At 51.7% G+C, this 24672-nt stretch overlaps 5 protein-coding genes across 5 annotated transcripts; all 5 read left to right on the top strand.

Moving 5' to 3' along the window:
- Positions 1–785: 785 nt before the first annotated feature.
- Positions 786–3853, top strand: TRIVIDRAFT_230595 (uncharacterized protein; the record flags this gene model as incomplete). Its single annotated transcript, XM_014101286.1, has 1 exon — positions 786–3853. The coding sequence occupies one exon, from the start codon at positions 786–788 to the stop codon at positions 3399–3401; it is 2616 nt and encodes an 871-aa protein (XP_013956761.1).
- A 1073-nt stretch (positions 3854–4926) lies between these two features.
- Positions 4927–6442, top strand: TRIVIDRAFT_179867 (uncharacterized protein; the record flags this gene model as incomplete). The annotated part of the gene is made up of 4 exons (XM_014101285.1): positions 4927–5731; positions 5816–6005; positions 6071–6184; positions 6309–6442. 4 exons carry the CDS (start codon positions 5192–5194, stop codon positions 6440–6442), a joined length of 978 nt encoding a protein of 325 aa, XP_013956760.1.
- Positions 6443–9179: 2737 nt separating this feature from the next.
- Positions 9180–11305, top strand: TRIVIDRAFT_78848 (uncharacterized protein; the record flags this gene model as incomplete). The annotated part of the gene is made up of 4 exons (XM_014101284.1): positions 9180–9224; positions 9328–9826; positions 9948–10921; positions 10990–11305. The coding sequence occupies 4 exons, from the start codon at positions 9180–9182 to the stop codon at positions 11101–11103; spliced, it is 1632 nt and encodes a 543-aa protein (XP_013956759.1).
- Positions 11306–13032: 1727 nt separating this feature from the next.
- TRIVIDRAFT_113696 (uncharacterized protein) lies at positions 13033–15109 on the top strand (the record flags this gene model as incomplete). Its single annotated transcript, XM_014101283.1, has 3 exons — positions 13033–13221; positions 13290–14351; positions 14468–15109. Coding segments are annotated over 3 exons (1893 nt in total), but the record flags the coding sequence as incomplete, so codon positions are not given.
- Positions 15110–15924: 815 nt separating this feature from the next.
- On the top strand, positions 15925–16536 carry TRIVIDRAFT_150911 (uncharacterized protein; the record flags this gene model as incomplete). The annotated part of the gene is made up of 2 exons (XM_014101282.1): positions 15925–16212; positions 16270–16536. The coding sequence occupies 2 exons, from the start codon at positions 15925–15927 to the stop codon at positions 16534–16536; spliced, it is 555 nt and encodes a 184-aa protein (XP_013956757.1).
- Positions 16537–24672: the final 8136 nt, after the last annotated feature.

Here is a 24672-nt window from a genome sequence, read left to right as displayed (position 1 = left end):
GCACTTGTCGATGCAGGAGAATCCATTCGTAGACGCTGCAGATGGCACAAGCACAAAAAGTCCTCGCTCTCTCGATTAGCCATTTGCCATCTGCCCATCTGCCCATCTGCCCATCTCCCATTTTCGATGCACATCCATCCTGCCCATCTGATAATCCCGCTAACCGGTCTGCCCACATCAAAAAAGCTCCAAACGACCCACCTCTTCCAAGTTGTCACTTGCCTCCCAAGTACCAGTACCTCAAGCCTCCGTGCCTCAACCTAAAGCCACCGCCGCGCCTCACTGTCAGGTGCGCACCACCAGCACGCGCGTCCCACTGCAGATGCCCGCTGCCGCTGGCTGTGCCACCTGACGAGTTCCCCTGGCCCCCTTGTATCCCTTGTATCAGTACCTCAACCCATCCCATCCACAACTTCCCGACCCGTTCTTGGTAGGGGTCATCGCTGCCTGAGTGAGCTTCCGGCATCGATTTCGATTCATTCGATTTGATCCCTTCCTCACCGTCCCCTCACTCTTTTTTTTCTGACTGCAGTCAAACTTGCATCACCGTCAAATCTCAACTTTCCCGCCTGCCTGCAGCTCGCCACTTTCGTTTTGCCCATTGCCCGTTTGTCCTATCCCCAGTCTCGCCCTCCACCTTGGGCACCGCAGAAAAAAAAAACCCCTGCTCGAAATCTCCATCTCTCTGCCGTGCCTCGCAGAACTCCGCAAAACCGCAACCGCAACTGCAACCGCATCGCCAAACCCAAACAAGCATTCCCGCCAGCCCCCGATGGTGATTCGAGATGCCGTCCAAGGAACGTGACGACGACGTCAATGTCGACGACCGCATGCGCGACAAGGCCCGCCGCTCAAAGTCGGAGCGCAAACCTGATCGAGACCGCCCCCACCGCTCTTCAAAATCCGCTCGCAGCTCCAGCGATACCCATTCCCTCACATCCTCCGTCAGGCGGCACCGCAAGAGGGACGACAGGGACAGAGACAGAGACAGAGATCGAGACAGAGATCGAGACAGAGACCGGGAAAAGGACCGCCTTCCTCCGCGCCCCGCCTCCATGTCCGACCTAGGCGTTGACGGCATGTCCAAGCTGTCCCTGGACAAGGATCGCATCTCGCTGCCCTACCCGTCCTTTGACAAGGCTCACAGCAAAGAGGCCATCACCAGCCGCGAGGACATTGCCTCTACGTCTTCTCAGCCCAAGCCGTCCACCAATCCCCTGACGCCTGAACCCACCGACGTCGGTGGCGGCAGCGGCGCAGGTGGTGCTGCTCCTGCTGGTGGAGACGATCGTCGATTAAAGCCCGACGATGCTCTTCATCGATCGTCGTCCAAAAAGACTTCACGCCCGCCCACACCTCCCGAAACAGACGTCTCTGCCGCGAGGAGGCGTGCCGAAGACCTAGACCGTGGCAACAGGTCGACCGTCTCCAGGTCAGCCTCGCGCGCTACCGAAGAGAAATCCTCAAAGGTGAGCCGCCGCTCATCCACGAGCGCGGCGACCTTGGTACGCTCACCCAGCAACAAGATTCACGACAAGCTCCGGTCCTCTGTGCTCTCCCGCTCCTCGAGCTCCGCCTCACGCCACTCTACCAAGCGGTCTTCCTCGACTCGCAGCGTCAAGAAGAGCAAGCCTGAGCCGCTGCATGTCGACTCCTCCCCCTCCAGTGCCCAGGACTCATCTCCCAAGACGCCTACCCAAACTCACCAATTCCCTCACCACCTCTACGGCGACTCGAAGCGATCTCGCACTCCCGCCTCCGGCGTTGACGGCGACGACTATGCATCCACCATCAACTCAGGCACCGCCACGCCCGCCATGAAGGCGCCCACTCATCCTCCGCCTCCGATCCCTCCGCCGCCTCCTCCTCCCGCCGTCGACGTCCTCGAGATTCCCAGGGTAGACTACCTGCTGCAGAATGGTGGCCTCACGCAGCCGGTTACAAGACACTTCTTATCAGTTTTACCCCTCGTCAATGGCACATTAAGGCCCGCAAATTCCCTCCTCGGCGGCGCCGAAACGCTCTTCACGCCGTTTGTCAACCTCCTGGACCAGTATCAAACTGTCCTCTCCAAGCAGGGATCCGTTGCAGTGGCCACTGGCCATCGGTCAGTCGCTCGCCGCTTGCTTGACCGGCTCGAGAACGTCTTCTCTCGAGATCTGCCGCCTCACGGCTGCTCCTGCATCATCTGCGAGAAATCCAACGAGCCTCACCGCGGCCTCAACTGGGGAGATGTCCTGGAATGGGTCAGCGGCCGCATTGAGCTCCCTTCATGGCCGCCCTTTGACCTGGCAGACATCGGCACCAAGGCTGCCGAAATATCAGGCGAAATCCCTCCAAGGCCAGATTCGCCCATCCAGCTGGATCCCGACATTGCCGAGGAGTTCAGGGAGCACTACTTGCGCCAGTCGAAAAAGGTCAGGTCTGCTGTCGACAGATGGCTCACCAGCACGGGCGAGACACCTGTGCCACCGCCCCAGGACGTTGATGACGAGACGCTGAGTTTCGCCATCTTGACCAACCTCGACGCCGAAGACCGGCCCTTCTTCAACGCTCTCCTCGCCGGTTCAAAAGAGCTGAGACCGGCAACCCGCGCGCCTACTCCTCTCAACCGGCCGCGCAACGACTTCATCGTCAAGACTGGTCTCTCGCTGCAGCGGCTATATCGCCTTCAGCAGGTCCCTCGGGATGCAGAGAGCGCCACATATCTCATCAAAAATCACCATACCCACGACCTTCTCATCACCCTGTCCAACATTAACAATCAAGAATGGGAGATTTTGACATCCGGCCGGTTTGATGGCTTCCTGTGGTCCGGCGCCGATGATGACTTTGGCGGAGTGGAATCGAGGGGCCCGACGCCGTTCCGGGGCCCTTCGGCCATGGGATCCCGAACCAACACCCCCTTCTCGCCGTATTCCCGAAACACCACTCCGGCGTCATTCATCAGCCTTTCCTCTACGGGCGTGGGCGGCAGCCGACCCCCTGTCTCCAATGACGAAGAGATGGAGATGGCTGCCATTGCCGAGATTGAGCGTGAGATTTACCAGGGCATGGAGGCCTTGGAGGATGCATTTGAGAAGCTCCACCACCAAGCGGAGACGGTCCGAACTGCCCTGCGGCAGCGTGGAGCCGGACTCATGCAGAACCTCCAGAACCGACGACGCATTGACGTGCTGTCCATCCCCGGCTCGGGTAACTCGCAAAACTCGGGCTACGAGCGGCCCTCGTGGGCCGGAAGCGATGCCGAAAACGGCAGCGATGACGATTGGCAGATGGAAGAGTACGACCTATATCCCGATGACTCGGCCAGCAACATAAGCAGCAGCCGGCACAGGCGGCCAAAGAGGCGTGTTGAGCGTCGCACTCCGGCTCCCATTGAGGAAGAAGAGGAGCAGTGAGCTAGAGGTACTCCAGGAGGATTTTTAAAAGTACGAAGAGAGCGTGTGTTTGAGAGAGAAAGAAGTGCTCAGAATATCATGAATCGATTACGAATAACGAAAGCATTCGAGTTTGACTTTTTTTTTTTTCCTGCACTTCTTCGACGAACAAGCAAGCAAGCAAGCGCCATGGCACACGGCAGCTAAACATGATGACATATTCATGAAACAAGCAACGGGGAGACGTTGTGTGTGACAGAGAGGGGCCAAAGGCGGCACGAAAGACGACGAAGAGAGAGACAGAGACAGAGACAGAGAGAACCGTATTTGGGGATTTTAGAGAGCATTTCACTGAGATGGAGAAAAAGAAAAAACGGCCGTCTGTTTGCCGGGGGAGGCAGGCCAATGTCGAGGCCGGGGCATATTTGGAGTTGATATGAACAATGTACCTTGTCGGATACCATTTGTTGTACGGATTCTTTGTTTTTCTATTCTTGTTTTACCTTTTTTTTCTTTTCTCTTGTTTGTCTGGTCTGGATGCGGTTGTTGGCGGATCTTGATTTGATGTTTGCATTAGGTTTCCCATTTTCCTTTTTTTCTTGCTCCTGCGATTTCTATCCTGTCATTTTCTGGGAGAAGAGAGTGGGGGGTTATTCCGCGTGCAATGCCATATGCATAATGATTGTCCTGGTGATTTGCCGTTATCACTGTCATTGCCACCTTCAACGTCAAGGTTGATTGCTCTTTCAGGGGTGAAAGCTGCGTGTTTTATCATTTTTTTTCTTCCGCAGAGAGTCAAGGTGGGACTGGTTAATATGAATGAGATGTTTAATGCAGTGCTGCAACAAACAACAATTGGTCGATCACTCCCCTGAGTTGCGGTGTGACTGCTTCGTGACAACGCAACTTTGGCAGCTTGACACGAGGTTGACTTTGGCAACTTGATCTTTTGGGAGGGGTTTCGTGGGGGAACTCAAGACACGCATGTTCAAGAGACCCGTATTTAGGGATGGGAATATTAAACCCGCGGTTTAATTCCGTGACTGCAATGCAGGAGAAAATAGCAATCATGCAAATTCCAAAACCGGGTAGCATCATGAAGTTGAAGAGGCAATGATGAGGAATAAAGGTAAGCACCAGGCGCCACACGCATGCACTAGCAGAGGCCATCCAAAGAACGATTATAAAGCTCAACAGCTGCTGATGTGTGCAAAGCCCGCTCACCCGCGGAAATGCTGCGGTGAGGGGCCGTCAAAAGGCGGCTCTTTGTTCTTGTGGGCTCCCAGCGCTGCGCAAAAGCCGCACAATGGCCGTAGCTCATAGGTGAAAACATGATGATTGCCGTTTTAGGCAATTGTAGACAACCAACCAGCGACGGCCGGGTGGCGGCGGAGATTCCACACATTCCCCGACGTAGATATAATAATCAACTGTCCGCTTTTTTTCCCCAAGATGGGGGATGTAGGGCGGGAGCTTGTAAGAAATAAGGAGAACCCCCCGTGAGAAGAACAAATCAAATACCAAAGTGGGCAGAAATGGCGGCCGCAAATAACGGCAAAGAGAAGGAGGTGGAGAAGGAGGGTGTTGGGCTGAGGACATTCGCTCTGGGTGAGGATCTAAGATTGAGTCAGTTGAAGTATAAAGACGAAGTTGTGTCCTCGGCTTTCTTGATCTTGGGGACTCAGCACTCATAGCCATAGTCTCTTTTCCAGTTGATTCAGCAGCATCATAGCCTTGTCTTTCGACTCTTTTGTCATCCATTCGCTGCTGCTCTTGTCAGCAATACCAACAACACAACCCAACATCACAACATGCCTTACCCATACAAGAACGAAATCACTGGTGATGAGCTAGTCGCCGAATACGCCCCCCTCATCAAGGGCAAGACCATTCTTACCACGGGTGTCTCACCAAACAGTCTCGGCGCACGCTACGTCGAGACCCTCGCTGCCGGACAGCCCAAGCTTCTTATTCTCGCCGGCCGCGACCTGGCCAAGGTAAACCAGACAGCCGAGGCCATCAACAAGGCCCACCCGGATGTCCAGACCAGAGTGCTTCAGCTGGACCTCAGCTCGTTTGCTGCCGTGCGAAAGGCCGCTGCCGAGGTCAACTCCTGGGACGATGTCCCCGTCATCGACGTGTTGATGAACAACGCCGGCATCATGGCCGTGCCGTACAAGATCTGCGAGGATGGGTACGAGAGCCAGTTGACTTGCAACCACCTCAGCCACTTTCTCTTCACAAACTTGATCCTTGACAAGATTCTTGCGTCGGAGGACAAGCGCGTGGTCAACGTCAGCAGCGGTGGACACTGGTTTAGCGGCATCCGTCATGCGGACCTCAACTACGATGTGAGTTAGCAACAAAGCCTATTTTAAATATTTTGACAACTGTGGTGGCGCAGATTAGACTAACCAGAATATTGACAATCGCAGGGTGGAAAGACGTACGAGAAGTGGAACGCATACGGCCAGTCCAAGTCGGCCAACGTGCTCTTTTCCATTGGCCTGGCAAAGAGATTCGGCGACCGTGGCGTTCTGTCATATAGCTTGAATCCCGGTGCCGTCATGACCAACCTTGCAGGACACTTGGATTTCGCCCCTGGAGGCGATTTGGAAACTCTAGGTAAGCTTTCATGTTTTGATCTCTCCAGGTTGTTGCTGGGTTGCTGACTGTTGGCTTTTCTGCAGCGCGAGTCTCTCAATTGACTGGATCACCATTTGGTTGGGGCGACAGGGAAATGTTGTCACATGAGCGGGGAATTGCTACTCACGTGTTTGCTTCGTTTGATCCTGCCCTCAAAGGTATGTGTCTTTTTACCAGTTTCCTTTTTTTCTCAGATTCTTGAAACGCTCTTTCTCCATGTCTGATGTCTTCTCTTTCTTCTTTTTTCCTCAAGTATAAGCAAGCTAATGGTACTCTACATAGAACACAATGGTGCATATCTGCTGGAAAAAGCTCGCGTGGCCGACTATTATGTCGACGCAGTTCATCCCCATGCCATCAGCGATATCGAGGCCGACAGGCTGTGGGCATTGAGCGTCAAGGCGGTTGGACTGTAAGCGGGGGATGAATGTGGGACAGGGTCATGGTTGGAAAAGCGGGAAATTGAAATTAAATGATAACTATATAAAAAATGAGAAATTGGCAATATACCAAAGATTTCTGTTCAGAAGATACTCTACAGTTCTCACGTTGGGAATGGTGATCACAGAGTTGTTGGTATTGATGACTAATCTTAGACAACTCCAGATTGACTCAGAGACGAGCACTCCGTGTGTACGGATACAGTACGTGTAAGCTCAAGGATACACCCGGAGACGGTTCTTCAGCAAGTTTGGCAATTGAAGATACTTTTTGTGTTTTTCCTGTCTCGTCAACTATGTGTTGGCCCTTCATCAATGATTTGCCTCGACATCTCCAGGGATGAGATAACCTCCGTGTCTGTCTGGCAAGGCCCGTGTGTGTTCAATCTCAGTTCTTCGCAGTTCCACGCCAGGCCGAACTCTAGAAGACGATCCAGCGGCAGCACCGGCTCTCGTAGCGAACACGGTCATCAAAAGGCTACCTGTCGAAAGTGATCAGCCGAAATCGACACGGAAACGGCAAATGCTGCGCAAGCCTTATTCTCCTTTTGGGGAAGAGGCTCCGCTGGGGAGACGACCGCGAGGGTCTTCCCCCCCGAACCCGAACAAGATGTGGGATCGTGACAGGGTTGCTGCGGGTATCGAAACCGGCTCTCCCAGGGAACGGGCTCTCAGATGGCATCTTTAGGCAACCAAGTTGGCATGCCACGTGGATGTTGCTGGCTGATGCTACTTCGTACTGACGCTGTTCATGCTGTGTGCCTGTCAAGCTACACCCTCCTTGTTTCGAGCTGCCAGCATCGGCAAGGTCCATCTGAGATTTATCTGCAAGGTGTCCTTATCTACATTAGACACGATTATGATAGATCTTTGGTGGTACTAATGACTACTTGGCTAATGAGCTGTCAATGCGCGTTTCTACCTACCTAGCAGATGCCATCCTCATATCCCCATGAGAGTGCTACTCGATATAATTGCCTACCTACCCTAGATCTTTTTTTTTTTTTTTTTTTTTTTTTTTTTGGTTTTATTTACATAAGCCTTGACTAAACCTTTACGAGAATTCGGAGTAATAACTCGCAGCCTTGTCCCCCTTTCAAGCGACGACTGAGAACTAAGTTGGCGCCGGGCTTTTTCTCTCACTCTTTTTGGGCAAATCCCAGCAGCAGGAGATTTGGTAAGCCAATGCGCCCTGAATGATCCATGTGGGTAATAGCCTGGTATTTCCCTACCTAGTAAGTACAAGGTATTTGAAATCACATGGAAGAGCTGAGGCTACAGCACGAGTATAGCACGACTTGACACTCGCATTCCACTAGTACGATACTCCGTATTTCTGCGCTACTAGTATAGATCTGAGCAGCCGTCCATTCATCACATTGCCCCATGGAGAAAGAAGCTGGTGTTAATGATGGATCAAATTTATTCAGCCGCTTGGCATGTGCTGAAAAACATTGATCAAAGCTGCTGGGGAATTATGCCGATTGATTAATCATCCGGCCCTGTTAGCCGATGCAGAGCTAAGCTACAGCACCCCCCAGTTTGGTTACCCGCAACCTCCATTTTTGTTGCATCTCGAGACTCCAAAAATCACCAGTTCGCGTCGGGCCATGTCATGGCAGGCCTGGTCTTGGGTCTTACCACCAGATAACGAGACCAATGCAGACGCCCTTCTCGCTTGCAGCAAAGTTGCCTCTCTCTCGTTCTTTTTTTGCATCCCTCTCTCTTTCTCTTCTACGCGAGTCAGCTCTCGATTTGCCGTCTGACAACGCTACTAGGGCTCGAAAAGCCAACCACCACCACCACCACCCGAATCAATCAATATTGACATGGTGACACCCCCAAAAGCACACAACCTCGTCCCTTGAGCCGTACACTATCGTGTCATCTCAGTCTCCCCCCGCCAAGAAGCACAGCAGACAGTAGGATTTCTCCGTGCGTCGCGTGGCCTCGGCCCAATCGTCAGTCTGGAGAGGCCCAGATACCCCAGAGCGGATGATCCGCACCACTTAGGCTAATGTCTATTCACTGGATCCGTCTGTCCAGACAAAGCGCCGTCTCGACCCGGGGTTGAGGCCATGGTATCCCCAAACTATCCCCAAACCATCCGCGAGCAATTGCGGACCAGAATCCTCCGCACCTGCATCTGGCTTGGGCCTGTCCCCCCGCATTGTTACGAGGGCCGAAAGTCGACGCCACGGCACAACGCCGCCGTCCAATAGCCTCTTGACCGCAATCGTATGAGAAAGGAGACAGCCGTATAAGCGGAACGGCATGCCCAATTCCTGGGGAGCTTCTCTTCAAATAATCCGCCCGTATGACTTGCACCGGCGAAATTCAATCCTGAGATGGCTTGAGCAACTGATGCTGGCAAGACGTTATTCGCACAACGACGCTCGCTTGTTCGGGCCTATTGACAAGGGCCATTGCCTCATCCCAAAAAAGTAGCATCCGGCTTGTGAAAGGCCTGGGGAAGGATTGCACGCGGCAAGGGAGACAAGAAACATAAAAGCGACAGCGCCCCCTGGCCATCAGGACTGTAACCTCTCGTTTTCTTCTCCTCCTCCTCATCCCACTCGCATTCTACAAGAATTCGACCTCTCCCTCGCATCGACAAGAAACGGGGGCCTTGCAGAATTTTCCATCCCATCACCTCTCTCTCACACACTGAAGAGCTGGTCTGGCCGAGAGGCTAGAGATACCCCCCGTCACAATGGGCGAAAAGGACGACATCCACACCCATGAGGAGCTCGACCATGTATGCCGAATCACCCAATTGCATTTTTTCTTCTTCTTCCCCTTTCAGGTTTTGCCACCTCGCTTGGAACAAGGAGTTGCTGACACTTTCTGTTCTCATGTAGGGAGAAATCAGAACCAAGGTCGTGAGCGGCCACGAGGCCTTTGAGGAGGCCATGCTCAAGGAGCCGCCAAAGGCATGGACCACGGCTCAGATCATGATCTACTCCTTTTCCATCATTGCCTTTTTCTGCAGTACCATGAACGGCTACGATGGCTCGCTCATCAACAACCTGCTGCAGAACCCCTGGTTCCAAGACAAGTACGTGCAATCGGGCAACGACGGCATCTGGGCCGGTATTGTATCGTCCATGTACCAGATTGGTGGTGTCGTCGCGCTTCCCTTTGTCGGCCCTGCCATTGATGGATTCGGACGTCGCGTGGGCATGCTTCTGGGAGCTGCCTTTATTGTCATTGGTACCATTGTCCAGGGTGTGTCCAACTCCCAGGGCCAGTTTATGGGAGGCCGATTCTTGCTTGGTTTCGGTGTCTCCATTGCGGCGGCTGCAGGCCCCATGTACGTGGTTGAGATCAACCACCCTGCGTACCGTGGACGCGTTGGCGGTAAGGACTCCTTTTCGATTTCTCCATCTACTGTTTCTTTCTATGGATGGAACAATTGGTTTTGTATCCAACAAACAAGATGAAGGAAAATCAGCTAATTCTTAACTCTCCTCTCGTCTAGCCATGTACAACACTCTGTGGTTCTCTGGCGCCATCATCTCGTCCGGTGCTGCCCGAGGCGGCCTCAACGTCGGCGGCGACTACTCGTGGCGACTCATCACCTGGCTCCAGGCCCTCTTCGCCGGTCTCATCTGCATCTTCGCCATGCTTCTTCCCGAGTCCCCCCGATGGCTCTACGTGCACAACAAGAAGGACCAAGCCAAGGCCGTCCTCACCAAGTACCACGGCAACGGCAACCCCGACTCTGCCTGGGTCCAGCTGCAGCTCTTTGAGTACGAACAGCTCCTCAACATGGACGGTGCCGACAAGCGCTGGTGGGATTACCGGGCGCTGTTCCGCAGCCGCTCTGCCGTCTACCGTCTCTGCTGCAACATGTGCATCACCATCTTTGGTCAATGGGCTGGCAATGCCGTTCTGTCCTACTTCCTCGGCTCCGTTCTCGACACTGCCGGCATCACTGGATCCATTCCTCAGGCCAACATCACGCTCATCAACAACTGCCAGCAGTTTGCCTGGGCCATTCTGGGTGCCTTTTTGGTCGACCGCGTCGGCCGTCGCCCTCTGCTGATCTTCTCCTTCGCTGCTTGCACTGTCGTCTGGTTGGGCATGACAATTGCTTCGGCCCGACTTGCAGCCTCTGAGACTGGCCTCGATGACGGCGGCAATCCTATTTACAGCAACTCTGCAGCATCCAAGGCTGCTTTGGCCATGATCTTCATCTTTGGTGCCGTGTACTCAGTCGGAATCACTCCCCTGCAGGCCCTGTATCCTGTCGAGGTGCTCTCATTCGAGATGCGTGCCAAGGGCATGGCCTTCTCCAGCTTTGCCACCAACGCTGCCGGTCTCTTGAACCAGTTTGCCTGGCCCGTATCCATGAAGGACATTGGCTGGAAGACATACATCATCTTTACCATCTGGGATCTCGTCCAGGTTACGGTTGTCTACTTTTTCATTCCCGAGACCAAGGGACGCACTGTAAGTTCTACTGACCCCCTTGCTCATCTACAATGGCATGATTTTCTAACGCGTCGTTTTCTCTACAGTTGGAAGAACTTGACGAAATCTTCGAGGCCAAGAACCCGGTCAAGGCGTCGACCACCAAGAAGTCGGTTGCCGTGGACAGCCACGGTGCCATTGTTAATATCGAGAAGGCATAAGGCGTGGAGGATTTACTTGTCGTTACGACCCACCATAAGAAAACACTAATACCAGGGCAGTTGTATGCAGGACTTGAGGCTGAATGGGTTGATATGGTTGTTTGCGTTTCCACGGGACAGTCTTTTTTTGGGAGGAGGGGAATGGTTTTTTGATATTTTACTCTTTGATTTCACGTAATGATATGAGGGGAAGAGCGCAACAATGCAACACTCGGAACTACAACTGCCAACCAATCTGTACGGATCAATGCAAATGCAAATGTGCCGTGAAACTTGGAGCTACTATCTACTATAGCCGCCATCTATCTGGGTGCTATCCATGCTTGGCGATTGCCACCTACCTACTCGGTTAGGCGAATGGTGTCTCGTGCGTACATGTGTATGCAAGATGCTACTCTGTGGGAAAGCAATTAATATGGACGTGTTTGCCTGTCTAGGTATCTGGCAAGGCGGCAATTTACGGAGTATTACTCGTGCGGGTGGTCATACACTCTGGCTACCATCATGTGGTCAGCATATACTATACCTAGTACTCCGTAGTAGTATACTATCGATGCCGGTCAACACCATGCCTTGTCCATCCACACATGCTGGCCAGACCAGACCAGACCCCTGGTCACGACATCCGTATTGCAACCCAACCTTGCTCGCATCGTGCCTTGCCAACGTCTAGCGGCATCAAACTTACAACCTGGTACCGGTGCTAGTCACAGCTAGTGGTATAACCTCATATTAGTACTAGGGAAGGGCAACTGCTGAGCTACCTGGCCAAGTATTACTCCGGTAGCCATCCAGATTAATACTCCGTGCCAGTAGAATCTTGAGACGACATTAACCGATTTGCTCCACACTCGTACTACCCAAGACCTGCTAGTCCCCATACATCACCACATCACCACATCACCGTTTTCCAGACCCGGAGAAGCGTCTCCCGCTACGGCCCAACCTCCCGCAAAGGGACTAGCCACCGAGCCCCGACCTGCCCACGGGGTATTTCTTGGGGGAGGGAGGATTTTGTGGGCGGTGCGCCGATTTGCGATTTCGATTCGGGGGTTCTTGTTGAGAGGTGTGTGGTGCATATGCAGTGCGACTATTGGAGAAAAGTGAGAGAGAGAAGACAGACAGTGGGCGTTTAATGGGGTTTTTTGGGGGGAGTAGTAGTACTACTACTGTAGCATTCGCTTCTTCGCCTGAGCTTTACCCCGGATTATCGTTTTCCATGCTTTGGTGGGCTTTTTTTTTTTTTTTTTTTTTTTGGTATTGGAGAATACCCCGGTTCGCAATGCACTTCTCCGCGCCCATTTTTTTTTCTGCATCAAGACAGAGAAAAATTCGAGAGTTTCATCACAGGATGGATTGATTAGTTTTGTTTATTATTTATATACTTTTATTTTTTTTTTTATTTTTTTATTTCTTTTTTTAAAAGATTATTGGGCGGCATTGGGCGTTGAATTCATTTGCAGTAATACTTGTGCCTTTACACAGTGCTTCCCTCTTCTTCCCCCCTCTCTCTTTCCTCGTCCTCAGATTTTAGGTAATCCTTAGTGGTACCTTACCTTTCCATCACCTCACCTCACCTCATCCAGTCTTTTCCGTGCTCGGGGCTTTTTTCCCCTTTGTTTGCTGATACATGCACGCCAAACCTCGTTCTCTTCTCCTCACAAAGCACTATATGGTTGACCTTCCTATTGGCTCTTGGCCTCTTGCTCTTGCTCCCGATTCACTGCGACTGCTACGGTAATTGGTAATAATAACATCACCATCTGGACGGCATGTTCTACACCTGTGGGTGGAGTCTCTCTATGCAAAAGCACACCCCCTTTCATTCAAGTCTCTCAATCTGTATCAACTGGCTAACAAGAGAGTGCCATTCATTTAGTCCAGGGGGTCCAGGGAAAGGCCGTGGATCGCTCCCCCCAATCGTCCTCGGACGGCAACCGGTCTCAGGACACGGCCGGCAGCAGAGCCGCAAAGAGTCTCCATGCCTGTCTCGAGTGCCAGCGCCGCAAGATTCGCTGCGACGGCAAGCAGCCGTGCAACCGCTGCCAGTCTAGTCGCTCCCGGCGGCGATGCGTCTATGAGCAGCATCGCCAGCGCCTTGTTCCTTCGAGAAAGCATGTCTCTTCTTCCCCCCCTTTTCTGGCTTTGCTAACCTCTTCCCCTGTTCCGTCTTTAGATCACTAGAGGAGCTATCACGGAGTCTTGAGGAGTGCCGCTCGGTGCTGCGGCGTCTCTATCCCAACCATGAGGTTCCCCAGCTGCTGGCATTGTCACGCCAGGAGCTCCGTGACCTCCTAGATCAGCCGGTACAGCAAGAACCCGCCGAAATCTCGCCGACTCCTCCCTCTCCCAGTGACTTGGAGCAACAGCAGCAACAGCATCCCAAAGAGCTTGAGCAGATGCCCGCTCAGAATTCCCAATGGGATGAGGAGCGAAGGGACAAGGACCCGCTGCCGGCGGAAGCTGATGATGTAAACGCCTTGTCCCTCAACATGGACAAACAGGCTGCTTCGTATCTCGGTGCCTCGTCGGTGAAGGTCGCCTTGACTGTTATGCTGCAGATCCAACCTCAGCTACAGGTGTTGCTTGCAGCACAGTCGTCCCCTGATGCTTCTAGCGATGACAATGCACGCAGCAGCGTTCCTCTCTTCCGCGCAGTTTCCAAAGCCTCCAAGGCACAGTCTCCCATTCCGTGGACATACAAGGGGCAGGCTCTTGTAGATGCCTACTTCAAACGAGTCCACGTTCTTACTCCCATATTGGACGAGGCCTCGTTTCGGAAGCATTACAACGAGGGGCGGCGATGCGATGCCCCTTGGCTCTCTCTCGTGAACATGGTCTTTGCCACCAGCAGCATCATGTCCACGCCGTCAAGCAACCTGAGCCACATCAAGTATTACAATCAAGCCATAGAACACATCCATCTCAGTGCGTTCGGGAGCAGCAACATCGAAACCATCCACGCCTTGGCGTTGCTTGGGGGCTACTACCTCCATTATATCAACCGTCCAAACATGGCCAATGCCATCATCGGTGCCATCCTCAGAATGGCCACTGCCCTTGGGCTGCATCGAGAACCGCCTCCGGAAGAGCCGCAATCTGATCCCGCAGTTATCGAGTCGCGGCGACGTACTTGGTGGACGCTGTTCTGCCTTGATACATGGGGGACCACAACCCTCGGACGCCCTTCTTTTGGACGATGGGGACCTGCAATTAACATCCAACCCCCTAAACTTGTTACAGACCAGGTATGCTCTCTTGAAAAGAGTATATTCTTCTTTCCCTTCCCTCTCATTGCTGTCATGACACAACCCCTTCCATGTCTCAATCAACAGCTTCTGACCCTTTTTCTTCATTTTAGGAGGAGCACGACTCTGCACAATATGCAGGCATCATGCCTTTGCTCGAAAACATCAAATTCTGCAAGATTGCTACCAAGATTCAAGACATGCTCGCAGTCACTCCTCTTCTAAATGCGGAGGATCGGAATCATTTGGATAGCCTTCTAGTCGACTGGTTCAACAATCTCCCGTGGCTGCTACGATCTACGGAGCCTTGCGTGGAGCCGCTTCATCTTTCACGATGCATCATGATATGGCGGTATTGGAATCTGCGCATGCTACTTTACCGCCCGGTTCTTCTTACTCTGGCCAGCAAGGCCAAAATGCCCATCTCAGAACACGACATTGCTGCCGTGGAAATTTGCCAGGGCGCGGCGCGAGAGACGGTTGACAGCATCTCAAAGGGGTGGATGCGCCAGCAAATGTCTGGATGGAACGCCGTGTGGTTCTTGTACCAAGCAGCCATGATTCCTCTGGTAAGCATCTTGTGGCAGCCTGAAAATCCGTCTGTCGCCCAATGGCGGGCCCAGATCGAGACGATTCTCGAGCTGTTTACGGCCATGAAAGATTGGTCTCTCACGGCACGCCGCAGCCGGGATGTCGTCAGCCGCCTGCTGGAGGCCAGTGCCCAAATCTCAAATGCAAGACAAGCCAGTGCTTCTCACGATCCTAGTCTTCAAAAGGGGGGGCCGAGTGACGAGGCGAGTGGATTCTGGGGAGACCAGGGAGCCGATGCACTCGCCTCAACTAACTTCAGCGCTGGGGAGATTGTAAACATGCTGGATCAAGACTGGCCGTGGAACATGGACATGGACGGGCTGGTCTGGGGACAGCAGATTCCCCTGCTAGAGGAAGAAAACGATGCTGGCAGCTACACCGTCGATGAGGGTGCGATGGGTGTGGATTATCTGTCGCTGGCGAATCCGGAGAATGATGCCGTACCGCCGCCATAGTTTTGTTTCATTTTCAGAGAAGATTTTGACAGACTTCTACTCAAGACTCGTCGCTTGTTAAAGAGGAAAGAGCCTTGCTCTTTCGTCTTTATCACATTGTCTTTCCCCAGATGTTGTTTCTGCCAAGACGTGAATGCATTCTGCATTCGCAAATGCTATTACTTACTGTAAGTACTCCATAAGGGGCGGCCCATTATTATGCGGGCGGCCTAGCAGGGGTCTTCAGCCGGCGTAAGACTCACGACTTCCGTGCGACGCTACGCCCTTTTGGCAACCTTGGACCTTAAAACCTCGTCGAAAGACATCGCGAATTCATTCTCTCAGCACATGCCACTGTGGAATTGAATACGCGCATTCACGAAAAGATTGATCCTCTCAAGGCTTTACTCTGTTACCCTGAAATCCATCTTGAAAACCGATTTGCTACCCTTTTTTACATCACGCACCTTTGGGCAAGGCGGGCAGAAACAGAGGGAGAGGAACAAAAATAGCAACAAAGGAAAGCGAGCGTTACACAGGGACTTAAAATGACAGACCAGGTTACCCGAGTCATTGTCGCCTCGCGCAACAATGTCAAGATCTCAGCCGCAAAGGAGGCCTTTGCCGGCATGTTTCCGTCTGCGGCATTCTCCTTCACCGGTCTCAACGTGCCGTCTGGGGTTGCTGACCAGCCCATGACGGATGCAGAAACCCTGCAAGGCGCAAAAAACCGAGCTCTCAACGCCCGCGACGCAGAGCCCGAGGCAGATTACTGGGTTGGCATTGAGGGTGGCGTTGACGACAGCGGGGACGCCATGGAGACGTTTGCCTGGGTTGTTGTGCTGGGCTGGGGGGAAACGACAGCAACAGACTCATCAAAGTCACAGGATGAGTCTACCAGTGCTGCAGCTGAGCGCATGGGAAGGGGTCGAACCGCGGCGTTCTTCCAGCCAGAAGAGGTAGCAAGGCTGGTCCGCGGAGGCATGGAACTGGGGCCGGCCGACGACCAGGTGTTTGGAAGTGAGAACTCAAGGCTGCATTCCGGATCAATCGGGCTGCTGACGGGCGACTTGATCAATCGAACTGGATATTATGTGCCGGCAGTGATTGGGGCACTGATACCATTCAAAAACTCGACGCTGACGTTTAAAGAGTTTTGATGGAGCGGGAGGAATACTGGAACTAAATGTCTATGGAGGAGCTGAAGAGACTGAGGCTATGATGTCTTTGCTTCTCAGCAAAGACATCGATATCTCACAGTCAATCACCTAAGTGAAGAGAGAGGGACGGGGGCGGATTCTGTCTGACTAAGACTTGCATTCGGCAATGCTAACTTCATGCGTTGTCCATCTCTGCAAGCTCTAGGATTCGCTCTCGTGCCTGTAGGCCGTCCTTCGCCTACTACGAATACGTTGGATTGCTGCATACCATATTTGGTATCACTTTATCCCAATATACTGAATCATCCGGCGCACGTGGCCCGAGTGGGCAAAATCTCGTCGCCAATCTTTACACGAGTTGAATTAACATAGATCGGCCACTCTGCCTCTGCTATGGGCATGAGATCCTGGAAAGCATAATATCAAGTCACTGCTGCTACGTTACCCATTACAGCACCAAGTTCCATCTCGTTGCTTGGTGAGCTGAGATCTGTGATTCGTCCCATTTCGAACTACAAGTTGTACACCCCCCAGCCGTCAAGATCCAAAGATGGCTGGAACGGTTGTTCTCCAGGAATGGTGGCTGCATGAAGCCACAAAACAGGAAGGGTGAGTGTATTATGGTGAGGAGCTTCTTAGTTGTTTTCTGTCCACGGCTGGGGTGTTTTGCTGAGCTGGTTGATGATAGGACAAGGACTGGTTTACTTTTTGCCAAGATTTGGTCTGATTGGAAGGAATTTATGAGGCAGATTCTAGGCTTCAAAAATGCCACTACTGACCTCGTTCTAACGTAGCCTTCCGTGGCGTCCGGATTGCTGCTACTGCTACTGCCCTCGCCAAAAGGGTGTCTTTTACAAGACAGGGCTTTCTTCATGGCTGTGGTGTGTGCTGTTGGTCGTCCTGAAGATAGCCTTTCATGTTGTCTCTAGCTTGGAGACTCGTATGGCGGTTTCACCTCACAAGCCACCACGTTTCTTCCTGTTCACGCCTTTCCATTGGCGAGCACCTAGCTCTGTTGAAGACGACGTTTAAGGGTGTGAAGCATGATCAACAACTCCACTCCTCAGCTGGGCTATGATAGTCATTGCTATCGATAGACCAGTCGCGGGAGAGTACTCGGGAGTGCCGCTACTGCCACGTGGTGATGCTTAGCCTCTTTTCTTCGAGCTGAGGGCTTTTGAGTTTATCTCCCTCGATCTGTGGAGACAAGAGGGTTTCCCTGCATCTTGGACAATAGAGCAAATCGGCGCCACAATAACATCTCGAAAGGCACCAAAACGACCAGGGGTTCGGAGTTTTGCAAGCCTCATGGAAGATTGAGGAAAGGTGCGTACCGGCTGCTTTTAACCCGATTCGGGGTCTGCCAGTCCGGGAGTGAAGGGATTCGCATCTATTCAGTGGATGCCAAAGTGGGGGGTTCGGAATGCCATCTTGCTGGTGCTCTTAGCTGCCGAGCGGATTTACGTGGGGGATCATCATAGTTCTAATTATGGTGCTCTTCTGTAAGAATCACTCATTGCCATTGGACGTTGATGCCCTTTTCAGTATACACGACGGTAATATGAATCGATGCAGACGAGTCTATCATCCGGGGACGGCAATTGATGGAATCTCTAGAGCTCGAGGCTCTCTGCAATGGGTTAGGAACACCGGAACTGTTTCTGTTGCTCAATATCAAGCGATATCATGCAGTGACATGCCAGGAATCTTGGCAGCGCCTAATCGCAAGCGGATGATCAGCTTCTCGGTGAGGTTTACTAATGGGTCTCAGATATGCAGAGGAACCAACAGAGTTGATGCTACCCAAAATAGTCGAGGTATGTGGAAGTTGTCACTGATGGGCATGCCATTGGACAATCGACAGACGATTGATGCAACGGCTTAGAGCTTCTATTACGCTAGAACACGTGCGGCCGGCAGATGAGATGCCTTCTATTTAGAGGGTCTGGCGATGACATTCTGTTTCAACACTGATATTCGAGGGTACTTGTCTCTGATGTACCATTTTCTCTCCACTTGGTGGCATGGCTGGAAGCGATTCACAGCCTCAACGAAGTTGGAGACATGCCTTATTTAGCATCAAAGTTGGAGAAGTTTAGTACGTCTTCGGCAGTTGGCTTTCTCGATGCGGAGAAGGTGCTGGTCCAAGTTCGACTTGTCTAGGCCGGCTTGATCAACAGTTGGACATGTTGAAGATGATGAAGATCAAGCGGGAGCAGGTCTAGGCTTGGGGGTGTTAGTGCCCAGAAACACATGGCTGGGCGTCTGCTCTGCTAGTTGATGATGGCACCAGAGTTTTCTTGGTCTGTCATGAGTCGTTCATCAGCTCTTTTTTGAGTCTTGCACTATATCTTGAAGGGGGGTGCAAACGCAAGTTTGAGCTTGTTGGTTGTTGTGTTCATGCAGAGGACTTTTGCGCGATGCGCCGTTTAGTTTAGCGGTGGCGCTGAGGCTACAGGAAGCTTCAAGCTTGTGTCTGCGTGCGACGTTTTCCAGCCGTAGCTGGATTTTGCCTAGGGTACGAACTGTTTCAGACGGCTTTAGATGGAGTTAACGGAGGTATGAGCTCTTGGCCAGTTGTTTGATCTTTGCTTGTAGATGTCGGGGTCAAGGTTTAGAGTGACAGATTGAACACGATGCAGGGGAATCGGGTGTTAGTGCGTTGCATGAGTCGTAGAGTTTTCGTCAAGATGCATCTGCCGTGATTTAGTCTGTATGCCCTTTTGCATTGGACCTGGCCAAATTATGTCGGAACATAATGCATCTGGTTTGTTACATATGGTGGTTAGATGTTGATGCAGGGGACCGTCACCAAGTGAATTTGGTATGGAAACTCCAGTGCCCTCAACTCCAGAGCTTTTTGGGGGCTACCGCACTGGGAGCAGCCTGTAGAGCATCAATGTCGGCCTTGGTCAGCTAGTATCAGTTGATTGATGCTGATGCCTCATTGCAACATGTATTTCTATCATCATGCATGCAATATGTGATCGGAAAGGAGGAATAAATTAGGTAGAAGTGATGACTTTGGTTCCTGCTCCAATACATCCATGATGACATCACCGATAAGAAGTTGCTCCTTCCTTGTGTTGCAGATGCCTGATCTATCGTGATATCTCGCGTAATTGGCATTTTCCCCCCTCATCTCAACCATTTTTCGCTTTTCTTGGACTTTATGTGATGCTGCGTAGCCTGTTCAATTGGAATTTGCTTCATTCCTCTCCAAATTTAGCATCTCGGAAGGCTACAAACAGTGACAGCAACGACCCGCCGTTTGGGGGCGTCCTTGACTGTTTCTCGAGCATTATTTGCGTTCCAAGCGATGCAATATTTTGCCTTGGTCCTCGCCATCCTTCAGCTGGGACATTCATTCACCCAACAAGCAATAACCCGTTGATGCCGCCGTTGAAGATGTTTGTGCAGCCCACGCGGAGCTTGAGGATGTAGACATTGCCGCCGTTGGTCGCGATCTCGTTGGCACCGAAGATGAATTGCCCGAGACTAGGGATAAGGCAGCTTCATAATCTCTTGAAGACGTTCGAAGAGCGAGTTTGTCTTTACTTGGTTTGCCTCCTCTTCCATGAAATATACCCCGTAAAAACAATCAGATCTGAAGAATCGCCCGCAGTCTGCACTGTATCATGACTTCGCTAACCAGGCAAGTAGATATATCTAAAATGGGTCCATGATCAAAGGTCCCGGAAAGTTGCCTGCTCTCATCGAGGTGATGAAGCCCCAGAGTGCCCTCGCTTGTTGGCAATCACGACGATGCATCACTCTCCATCTACCATCCGCACTTTGTTCATGAGTTTCATCTTCGTTACCCACCTCGGCTTTATCAACGCCTTCCTCTGTGCCCATCTGCCGGTAATATATAGGCAGCAACAATGTCCTTTTTTTTTTTTTTTAGCTCATCCCATCAAAAAAATTCACTGAAAGACTCTCCCCGTCTGGGACACCACGGCCCCTTAAAAAAAGAAGAAGCATATTCTCACCTTAATCTCTTCTGTGGTCGCTTCTTCTTTGCCCCTATCATATCTGGCATCCACTACACCAAGGGCCATTATACCTTCAACCCCTCTTTTTGGACCAAGGTCACGAGAATTCCGGTATCCTTGTTAATGTGCGGTGATACTACAGATGAACATAAGATTTCGGCTTTTCTTCGCCCCCTTTCCAGTACCGTGTTTCAAAGGACTTCTTACGCCTTGTCACTCGAGCAGAGACTTGATGATACGCCAGGTGGGCATTGAAGCAAAATGCACACCTGAGCGTCATGTCTTCAGAGCTCGAAAGATTACAAGCTTATACGCGTCAATCACATAGGCAAAGTCAAGATTGTTGAAATGGAAATTTCCATTTCAGAGTCTATTCGGGGACCCTCCCATACCATGGCTCCCATCCCACCATTATATCCCAATTCCCGTTCCCATTTCCATCCCATTACCCAAACCGATATCCCGTCCCGTCCCTATCCCATTACCGAAACAATATCCCAATTCCCGATCCAATTACCCAAACCTATCCTCCACCCCAGCCCGGCCCAGTATCCAAACCAATCCGTCCCAATCCTCGCCATGGTATTTCCTCCACCCCACAGGAGGGCCCCCGAAGGACCAAAAATGTTTTTTTTTTTCAAGGGCCGCATGCCATGGTCTTGCCCAAACCTTCTGACGAGTTCCTCTGATGGCATGCGGCCCAGATAATGTTCATTGAAGCTCCTCCACCAATTCCCTTGAATCCTCCACAGTATTCCCCAAAAAAGTTTTTTGGGGCCGCATAGCATGAGGTTGTCTAAACCATTTGACGGGTTTAGTTGATGACATGCGGCCCAGAATATGTTCATTGAAGCTCCTCCACAGTATTCCCAAAATGTTTTTTTTTTTGGGCCGCATGCCATGAGGTTGTCTAAACCTTTTGACGGGTTGATATGATGACATGCGACCCAGAGTTGTTGAAGTTGAAGCTCCTCCACCATTTCCCTTGAATCCTCGACGGAATTCAGTCGATCCCAAAAATGTTTTTTTTGGGCCGCATGCCATGAGCTTACCTAAACCTTTTGACGGATTCATTCGATGGCATGCGACCCAGATGTCAATTGAAGCTCCTCCGCCCATTTCCCCCACACGTCCAGCCTTGAATCCTCCCAGAATTTCCCAGTTGTCCCATCCCTCCTATCCCAAAATCCTCCTATATACCCGTGGTTGCCCACTCCGACTCCTTTCCATCTATCTATCATGCTGGACTCCTTCGTCCAAGCACATCGGGTTGCCGACGGAAGTTTCGGTTCATCCCTGCGATGAACCGGCGGCTCATTATAAAGGCCAACATAACAGAGTTGCATCCGCAGCACAATTTGCACTGGGGGCGGCAGTGTTCTGAAACGACGACTTTATAAAACCCTTACCCAAATTACCTAAAGAAACCCTCAAATTGCAAATCGGGCATGTCGAGAACTCAAGTCCAAAATAGGGGAGAAATGCGTGTTTCTCAAAAACCCTAAGGATAAGGCTGCGGTATATGCTCTGGCCCCCTCCAGGAGCACGGATAGAGTGCTATCAGAGCGTGGATTCTCCTGAAGGGGGCTATGCGTCGGACAAGATGCAGACGAATAATTGCAACTTTACCACATGCTCTGCTGAAGTTGTCACAATACCTGGGCCAAGTGGTCCAACATTGTTGAGCAGAGCATGACTTAATACTCTTTTGATGGTTTTTATAATTTGAACTGGGGGTTCTCTCTCTTTTTTTTTTGGTTTTTGGATTTTCTGTAGGGGATGGTCTTTTTTTCGAGATTTTTCATTTCCAACATGCCCATTTGTTCGAGCGATTTTTTTTGGTTTTTTGTTGAATTTTTATGGGCATGTATCTGTAGGGGAAGGGGAATGAGGCTGCATTGTAAGGAATGTTAGCCAAATTGTCTAATGGATGTCAGGGACTGGAGAATGGGGCACTTACTAGATTGCATTGACCAAGATCGAGATCCAAAGGGCAGAGGGGAAATGACACAAGGAAATATCCCTGAGGGCACCCTGCAATGCCTCGGCCAGAGATACCTGAAAGGATGTAAAGAGTGGCTGGATCTCTGGTGCTCTTTGGGTGCCTTGCTCCCTCGTGACGGAGACGGCATTGTTGACGGACCGATGCGAAGGAGAATGTTGTTGACAACACCCAAGGTGAGGATGAGAGTGCCCCCAAGGGGGGGAGGGGGAGGGGAGAGGGGATGAAGGTGAGTTGTGGTGAAGTGCTTCTATTGGTTGTGATGAGATGCTGATGGTGGTGATGAGAGTGAGAAAGATTGGAGTGAGGAGGGGAGAAAGATGTGTTTATATAGACGATTTTTCTCTCTGGGATCCAACATAACACGTTCTTTCATCTCGGCCCCCTCTTACTGGATGATCTACTGGCTGACTTACTACAGGCACACGCTTTCTTACAGGCACATTCTCACCTACATGGTCACTTGCAGGCTGACTTACATGAGAGCTTCAGCTCCGGCCAGGGGCTATTACGGCATTGCTTGGACGAGCCCCGCGAACCTTGCCAGCCGATCTGGCCGAAACCCAGCGGCTGAGGCCGATCGAGGCCCCTGCCGTACGTGAGAATCGTAAGAATCTATCGTAAGGCCGGAGGCTCGATCGCCGCGATAGACTCATCCCGGCGACTACCGGCCTGAACTGTCCGATCTAATCATGTACGAGATAGGGGGCCTGAGACGTGGTCTCGGAACTATTGGCCAGAGTCCCGGCATTGAGGCCAGGATGCCAGCCTCACGCGGCAGATGGCGAGCGTATCAGCATCCGTTTAGATATTACAGGGACCCGTTTGGGGTTGGAAGGCGAAGCTGAAAGAAAAAGAAAGAAAGAAGACGGCACAGAGAGACATACTAGGTGGGGGGGTTATATGTAAGGGAGAGGCTGCATTGATTGAGGCGACATGAGATGTGAGCCGTCCGTGAGTTGTCTCGGCTTACCAATCTCTCCGTTGCATGAGGCTCCGGGAAGGAAAAAGCAAAAATGCGTCGTGATGGGTGATGTCTTTGATGACGCTGGGAGCTGCTGCCTGACCGGTGACTGGGATGTGAAACAATAATGCTTTTTTTCTCTGTCGCCTATGCGGTCGAGACAATGTTGGGAGCGGTGATGGTGATGGTGATGCATCATGTTTGGGGGCCATACGATACCGAGACCTGCAGGTGGTGCATTTGAAGGGGGGAGGCCGGAGTTTATTGCGGCTTCAAGGTGATAAGGAGGAAATGAGGGCCTTGATAGGCTGCGTTGTGCTTGGATATTGATTGGGCTTTGACACGATGGTTTACCGAGAATGCTGGGCATGCATGTTATCACGAGGAATGCCGCCGACGGATATAGCAAAGTATTGGATTCCAGGGTAGACGATGATGGTGTGATGGAATGGGTTGAAGGTGAGCGATGGAGGTTCTCTTCTCTGCGATGGAGAATCTTTGAGATGGAGAAGCTTTGGCAGAGAGAATTGTACAGAGGATAAACGGGAGAACTGCGAGCAGTGGGATTCACATTCACATTGGCATTATCGTTTGCCGGGTATTGGACATTGGTCGGTGAGTTGGTGTTTGCATTTCGAGTGTCGGGGCCCGAATACTTACTCTCCACCTCTAGCAGCCGAATACATGAACTGGCACCACCAACACACCACACTCGCTCTCTACTGTCTGTCCCCGGTTGCACCCTCCATGCTTGGGCAAGTTGGCTTGACCGCATCTTCCCTCCGCCCATCTGTGATACAATACTTACTACCAGATTTGTGAAACAGCTTAATGTACTCCGTACGTGCGGTGCAGGCACTTGTACTTTGTGCTCCGTCGGGAAGCGGGGAATAATACGGAGGCGCATTTACGGAACGCACATCAAACAGCGACTGTTTACAGCATCAAACGCCCAGAACATACAAGAATCCCCCGCAGCCAATGGCTTCCCCACGATCTGGATGAAATGGCGCCGGAGCATGTAAATCCGAAGTGGACGGCAAGAAAAGATGCCGAGCTCTTTTTTTTTTTTTTTTTTTTTTTTTCCTCGACTGTATTTTCCGAAAATATTCGGGGTGGAGCGTGTCTCATGGGCAGCGGTCGGCCGAACAGGCATCAGGATGTACTTCTTATTC

The sequence above is a fragment of the Trichoderma virens genome (genome assembly GCF_000170995.1).
Source record: "Trichoderma virens Gv29-8 chromosome Unknown TRIVIscaffold_6, whole genome shotgun sequence".
Classification (NCBI taxonomy): domain Eukaryota; kingdom Fungi; phylum Ascomycota; class Sordariomycetes; order Hypocreales; family Hypocreaceae; genus Trichoderma; species Trichoderma virens.
Note: the sequence above shows the minus strand (reverse complement) of the source record. Positions and strands in the feature narration are given on the sequence as shown.